The 7,561-nt window shown below is 43.7% G+C and overlaps 1 protein-coding gene across 1 annotated transcript; it reads right to left on the reverse strand.

Moving 5' to 3' along the window:
- Positions 1-831: 831 nt before the first annotated feature.
- Positions 832-7,257, reverse strand: exorh (extra-ocular rhodopsin). The gene is made up of 5 exons (XM_077571540.1): positions 5,182-7,257; positions 4,946-5,114; positions 4,136-4,301; positions 2,267-2,506; positions 832-2,087 (listed from the first exon to the last, which is right to left on the reverse strand). The coding sequence occupies exons 1-5, from the start codon at positions 5,540-5,542 to the stop codon at positions 1,953-1,955; spliced, it is 1,071 nt and encodes a 356-aa protein (XP_077427666.1). The 5' UTR covers positions 5,543-7,257; the 3' UTR covers positions 832-1,952.
- Positions 7,258-7,561: the final 304 nt, after the last annotated feature.

Consider the following 7,561-nt stretch of genomic DNA (forward strand, 5'->3'; position numbering starts at 1 on the left):
AGTTACGTTTTGGATGGAGAATTTTACTTCATAAAATGCAAAAGCCAGCAACAAAAGGCAGGACAATAAACACAACATTCACTCAGGCTACATGCAACAAAACTGATCGTTAAAGTATAATAAAAGAAAGGAGGTGGATGAATCACTATTCCTAACTAAAGGCAATGACCAACAGCTGTACATTATGGAACACGTGTAATAAAAGGGCAACAATTTACAACCTGAACCGTGAGACATTCTTGGGGAGGGACGAAAGTCACGTTTTCATTGTGGGCGACCAAACAGCAAGCTGGAAATACGGCCACGAGTTTGAAAATGGGAAGGTTGTTTGTGTTTATGTCACATTTGAAGAAACATTTGGAGTCGCAGTACGGTACTACTGAGGGGGGTGGGGGGGAGTTACATCAGGTTCGAGCTACAACTGATGCAGAAAGTGCCCTCAACACCAAAATGAATGAATAATTAAATAAACTAGGAAAATTCCCGCAGAAATTTTGAATGAGCTGAACAGTTTAAAATGTAAACGACTGGAATCGGTCAAGAAATGTGGAAGTTAACCATAATTAACATCAACTAAAAGTGTCTCACTGTCCCTTTAAGAAAAATGCACTTTCACGCACACACATTTGACTTGGAGACGTCACGCACCCACATTCCATTGATATTGTATGAGAGACGCACACCTCCAACAAAAGCCTCTCACGACTTAATGGTTCAAGATATAGAAATAAATAAATATGGTTGGTAGAATGGCTTTTCGTTTTTGAAGGTTTGGTGCTGACACCTGGAAACAATGGTCTTTGTGAGAGATGTCTGAGAAGCTGTTCATGTGGAAGACCCCCCCCCCCCCCCCTCACTCATCCACTAACCTGACATGAGGCCAAAGTAAGCGCACATTCCAGCTTGCATGTGCTCTTCCACATGCTTTTAGTTTTGGGAAAGCACTCCTTGCATCCGCATCTAATCACTAGCAGTCTAGGTGTGTTTTCATCATACTGGAAGTAGAACCGCTAAGAATCATGGGAAATGTAGTCCTACTGGCCGAATGCTGCGGTTGCCGGCCACAGACACAACAGCAAACTGAAATTTATGGTGTCACGGTTTATCATTTTGAAAATCAGGTCGCTATGCATGTCCGTAACATTTCTAGATCCTTTTGTGCTCCTTTGGAAGTTTCTCAGGTGAGGCAAGGCGACCTCTGCAAATTATGTGACGCTTTGAGGCTCAATGATTTGAATACTTTGTTTTTTTACTCATACAGGTCATGAAGAACCCCCCCCCCAAGTGTATTAGCCTAAGTCATTCTTGACTTAGTGTCACAATACAAATAATAATAAGTTTCTTGATGTTTGTGTAGATTGTCAGATGTGCAGGTCATGGCAAAGGCTGAATGGAGGAAAAAACGTTCAACTAGGCAACTATGCTAGTGACATTTATTTGGCGTTCGGTCAACAAGCCCCCCATTTTGTGGAAATATTTCTCTGGACCTGAAAGGTTGACCTCCCCTCCTGTTATGCTGTGGGTTAAATTGACCCATTTGGAAAATCCACAACAAAATTTTTTTTTTTTTTGGGGGGGCTAGCAGTGACAGTGTGCAATAGTTGACCACTAGATGTCACTATAACACAGAATGCAGCCAAAGCGCATGTATTTCCAAACACACACTACGGTGGCTCAGAGACCACACTTTGAAAGCCTTCCACCGATTCTTATTTTGCGTGAGCAAACGAGCATCTCGGCAAACATGGCAGCTGGTGTGAAGCCCGGCGAGCGACGGTGACAACCGAGCGAATAAATTGGAGACAAAGGCTGGAGTGGCTAACAAGAGCGGCTAGCGGGAGAAGCTAGAAAAAAGAAAAAAAAAGCTAGTAAAATTGCAAGAGCAAAGTTCCAGTCCAGCCTGCCGGCAGTGACGATGGCTTCTGAGATGGGAAACTTTGGGGGGGGGGGGCTCAAGCGGGGGCCACCTGACTGGAGGCAATGGACGAAGTCTGAGTTTTGGAGAGGGTGGCGGCCGACGATGCGTCGTCATCATCTCCGAACGGGTTCTTGCCGCAGCACACGGTGGTGATCATGCAGTTGCGGAACTGAAGGAACAAAACAGTCACGTGAGACACCCCCGCCCCAACCCCCGGGTTTACGCGATGGCCGCCGTGTGGGGCCCAAGCGTGGACCTACAAACGTCCCTTCACCGTTTGCTTGCCGGCATTTTGCCAGCAGTGGAGTTTGGTGTGAAAAAAATCCTAAAGGTTATGTTTGCTGTTACCTGCTTGTTGAGCAGGATGTAGATGACGGGGTTGTAGAGGGCGGCGCTCTTGGCGAAGAATGCGGGCGCCGTCATGAAGACGGGCCCGAATTGGGCCCCCTGGTTGACGAAGATGTACCAGGCCACGCTGGCGTAGGGCAGCCAGCACACCAGGAAGGAGATCACCATCACCACCACCATGCGGGTCACCTCCTTCTCGGCCCGCTGCGTGCTTTCCGACTCCTGCTGCTGCTGCGCCGCCTGCGCGTCAACAAGTACGCAAATGCTCGCCACCGCTTGACTCGCTTGTGCTTTCTACTCGTCAACCACCGCAAATGCTGACAGTGGCAAAAATATGCACGAAGCACTTTTGTCACAAGTCCTGCTTACACTTGTAACAAGAGTAGTTGAGGATGAAGGCATGAATTATGAAGGCTTAGTGGCTTATTATTCATGAGGGGTGACACAGTGAGGCAGCACCCGGACGCCTCGGCTCCAAGCTGGCAAAAGCTTTCCCGCTCTCCTTCGCTGTCCTTGAGACGAGCGCTAATCGGAGGCCGGCCAAACAAGCTCGCAGATTGCCACTTAGCTTGAAAAATTGCTTCTTCTTTTTTTTTTTTTTTTTTTTAAATATAAGCCTCCACCCAATGTGTCACATGATGGTTCAACAACACAAAGTAAAGTTGTTTTTTTGAATAAATACATAGAGCTCTAAGATTTACTAATGCCATTTTTCCCAATGTAAAGTTCCATTGCTAGAACGAGGTTCACCTTTCACGGCCTCACTGTTTCGCAACCTTGCATGCTTTTTTTCCCCACAGTAGTTATTCAAATCTATCCATGTTCAAACATTGAAAGTCTTTAAAGCTGCTCAATGCAGAAAATTCTTTTTCGAATCACTACTGCCTCGTGTGGCTGAAAAGTGAAACTGCACACTCCCTTTCTGCCCATACACAACATGCGCATGATGTCATATCCGCGGACAGTGAACATGAAATTCAAACCCGAATCCAGTCTGAAAACGGTTGGCCAGAGACTTTTTTAGAGGAATTCCCATTGTGATCAGCTAAAGTGTTAATCGGCTAATTAGAAGATGTTTGAGTCATAAATGTTCAAATAAAACAGCTAATATATTTTGGGCAAATTCTCGACACTGAGCAGCTTTAAACGAGAGAAATGTGACAAAATGTGAATGCCTGAGAAATAAATGTATAAAGTGTGTGCTGAGGGCTTTTACAGCATATATAACAAATGTCAAAATAAAACTGATTTCACCTATTGAAGGTATTTTTGGGAACACAATCCCAGGAACAGGAAATATTGTATTGCAAAAAATAGGAAATATCACCTTAACTCATTTGCTCCCAAAAACGTTCCATTTTAAATATTACCATGCGCCCAAAGACGCATTTATACGTTTAAAAAAAATAAAAAATAAAAAAATGCTAGAGCACACATAAGGCTTTGAAGCAGCCTCTGAACTGAAGAGAATGCATAAAGCAATGGTAGTTATTAGAGAAACGGCCAGCAGGTGGCAACAGAGTATAAGAGATCAGCCAGGGCCATCTTGCAAAAAGCTAATTTACCCACAGTTTGAAACAGATTTGTGAATAATAATTAAACTTAGCTATATTCTAATACTAATTGCTGCAAAAATGGAAACTGATACTTTCTTTTCTGATGAAAGAACAGATTCTAATCTTTCTTTTGCTAGGTTCCATGTTTTTACAGTAATAGAACACAATATTCTGTGGGCCTCGCAAAATCAGTCAATATCCAGTAAAACAGCCAGGAGCGAAGGGGGTTGCTTCAGAGAAAATGGCTGGGAGTGAATGAGTTAATGACAATTTCAATCTTCATCATCTGTGTGTGTGTGTGCGTGTGTGTTACCGCTCTGACGGTGCACAGCAGGCGGCTGTAGCAGAAGAAAATGATGACGAGCGGGACGACGAAATGGAGGACGAACATGTAGACGACAAACGAGGCGTTGTTGATCCCCGGTTTGGGCGTGTAGTAGTCGATGCCGCACGAGCACTGCATTCCCTCGGGGATGTACCTGCGCGCGCACACGCACATGCCACAATGACGAGGTTATAAAATATATATATATATTTTTTTTAAATCAACAATACTAGTTTGTTTTGATTGCTAATGAATTCAACAATAATTAATTGAGCAATTATTGCTTGATTTGATGATTTCCATGAAATGTCATGAAATAAAGCAGTTGTAGATTGCGCATACTCGGCCTTCTTCCCACATTCCAAAACATGCACGGTCGCTCCGCTGAAAACTCCAAATTGTCCGTTTGTCTCCATAAAAGTATATTTCCTATTATTGCAAGTAAGCCGCTGTAACTCTATAAGTCAGTCACTTTACTGTAAGAACTAGAAGCTGTATTTAAATGCACATTGTATCTAAATAGTTTGTAAACCGTTTGAAAATATTCAACGCAATGATTTTAAAAAAGTAATTTGCCACTGTACCATTATGTACAATTGGAAGGATTGATTGAGTAATTCTTACACGTACCACAAGAGGGAGCCTGTGCGCCACTACACAACCCCTGACGAAGAGTTTTGAATGAAGCTCACCTGTTTTTGGAATGCGGAAGGAAGCTGGATGAAGTCCCCGTTGACATTCACGCCACAAAATTCAGAACCGGAACGTTTACATGGGAGCGTGAAAAAAAAAGCCTACCGCGACCATCCGAGCAGGGGAGGCAACGCGCAGGTCAAAGCCATGATCCAGGTGAGCGCCAGCCCGCAGATGGCGTGCTTCTCCCCAAAGCGGAAGTTGCTCATCGGTTTGCACACCACCACGTAGCGCTCGATGGCCAAAACCACCAGCGACCACAAGGCCACCTCTCCTGCAACACAACAGCAGCGTCACGTGACGACACGCCACCGCAACACGTCGACGCGTCCCGTCCCGACCTCCGAGCGTGGCGAAGAATCCTTCCACGTTGCAGCCGGCGACGCCCAACTTGAAGTAGCCGTGCAGGGCGGTGTAGAGCGTGACGGTGAAGCCCCCGAGTACCATGAAGAGGTCGGCCACGGCCAGGTTGAGCAGCAGGTAGTTGAGGGGCGTCCTCAGCTTCTTGTGCTTGAGCGTCACGTAGAGCGTCAGGAAGTTGATGGGGAAGGTGGTGACGATGAGGAAGAGCATGTACGCCGCCACCAGCGAGTACTTCCAAGGCTCGGCCAGGTAGTACTGCGGGTACTCGAAGGGGCTGCGCACCAGCCCCGTCTTGTTGGACATGGGCACGTAAAAGTTGGGGCCTTCCGTGCCGTTCATGGCGAGACGCCGTGGGATTTTTCCGGAACGCGGGGTGAGCGAGCCAAAGGGCGAAGCCGAGCTCTAAGGGCCCCATCTCGAGGCGTCGCGCCGCCTTTTAACGCCACACGCGGATTAGGGACGAGTGCAAAAAAAAAAAAAAAAAGGAATTAGTGCAATCCTCGCTCCAGCGGAGATGAAAAGATGGCGGCAACCATTTGTGATGTGTTCGAGAGCAGCTGGAAAAAACAGGTTACATTTTATCCATCCGTCCATTTTCTTAACCACTTGTCCTCATAAGGGTCGCGGGGGTTACATTTTAGAGTTGTCAAAATTAATCAACACAATCCATTATCAAATTAGTTGACAACTATTTTAACTGCCACACGTTATAGAAAAAAACCCCGACAGTTTCAGCAGATTTCGAGCATTTTAACTTACCTTTCAAGGCAATATTGTGTGCTCTGACTACATACACATGGTTGGCACATGAAAGATGGCGTTCCATTCTTTCATTTAAAAAAAAAAGTAAGTTTCTACTTTATTCCATTCTTTAATAATCACCATTTGAAAAAAGGTCATTTGAGTGACATAGAGCGAAAATTGAAAAGATAAGGAAAACATTTTCTGCACAATAGTGACTTTAACACTAATATTTTTGTTTCGTGACGCTATGTGAATTAGATTTAATGTGACAAAGGCTTTCTTGAAAACATTCTATTTCATCAGATTGGTCATGTTTCAGTGTAATTCCATACTATTGGGAGCCCGTTGAAAAGAGATACAATGCTGCCATCTGCTGGGCATAGTTAGTGGGTGTTTTGAGATTTCACAACCCCAATGACAAGGCAGCGCTGCACAAGACGTTGCACTGCTCATTGAGAAAAAAAAAAACATAGTTGACGTCGATTAACGTTTTTGGCGGCATTCATTTGGATTTTAGTATACGTCATTAAACGTTTTTGGCGGTAAAAGAGTTAATAATCGAGCCAAATTGTCCAATTCTTCATTTTCAGCCTTTCAACAGTAATTATTCTCTGATTTCTATAATCCTTCATCAAAGTAGACTGAATATTTATTTATTTTTAATTGAAATAACATATTTCTAAATATTTGCTTTTACTTTGGAAAACAATGACCATAACTGAATCAGATTAAAAAATGTTGGCGAATTTCATTTCCTTCGTCACTAAACAATAGTCAATAAACAACCATAACTGGTTAATAAACAGTCATTGGGGAAAACTGGTTTTGACTTTCACTTTGATGTGAAATAAAATTGGATCCAATTATTTGATTCATCAATGGAAGAAGCGATAGAATAATCAATTTTAAAAATATTAGATAGTGACAGCCCTTCAACATTAGACTCAATCAAAATGTGAGGGGGGGGGGGGGCACAGAGGGGTCAAAGTCAGAAAATGAGTGGTTCCCCTTCACCCCCAACTACGCATTCCCCATGTGTAGGCGTGAAACTTGTTTGTGTTGTATTTGAGGTGTGTCGAATAAAAAAATATAATAATATGCAGGTGTGACATTTTCGAGCCCAGTTTGAGAAGCCCACGCATACGTTTTCTCACAAAACTTTATTATTAACCGCTCATTTTTCATAAATCCAATACTCGACTTGATCGGGATCGGATGTTATTTTGAATTTTATACCAAATCCGTGATTGGGCAGTAATGGATTCGTTTGTCCGATTCAATCAACAATACATCATATTAAATGTTTATCAGGAATTTTCACCCCCCAAAAATCCCCCATATATTTCAATTGGTATCAATTATACGTAGTTTTTCGCTATACGTTGGCCAGGCCAGCCACCCACCCCCCCCCCCCCCCCCACAAATAGCGCCGGTCGACTGTAGACTACTTTTATCAAACTCGATCACCGATCGGCCGAAGAGTCCCGTCTTCTTTTCACCGCCTTGCTTTCAATGCATTTTTGCTTTTATGCTGGGCTATATCTTGATTTTCATCTTTTCATTATATCTTGTATTTCTTTCATCTTCGAGTGATGCAATGAATTTTCAGCCAAA

The sequence above is a fragment of the Vanacampus margaritifer genome, chromosome 1 (assembly GCF_051991255.1).
Source record: "Vanacampus margaritifer isolate UIUO_Vmar chromosome 1, RoL_Vmar_1.0, whole genome shotgun sequence".
NCBI classification, from domain to species: Eukaryota; Metazoa; Chordata; class Actinopteri; order Syngnathiformes; family Syngnathidae; genus Vanacampus; species Vanacampus margaritifer.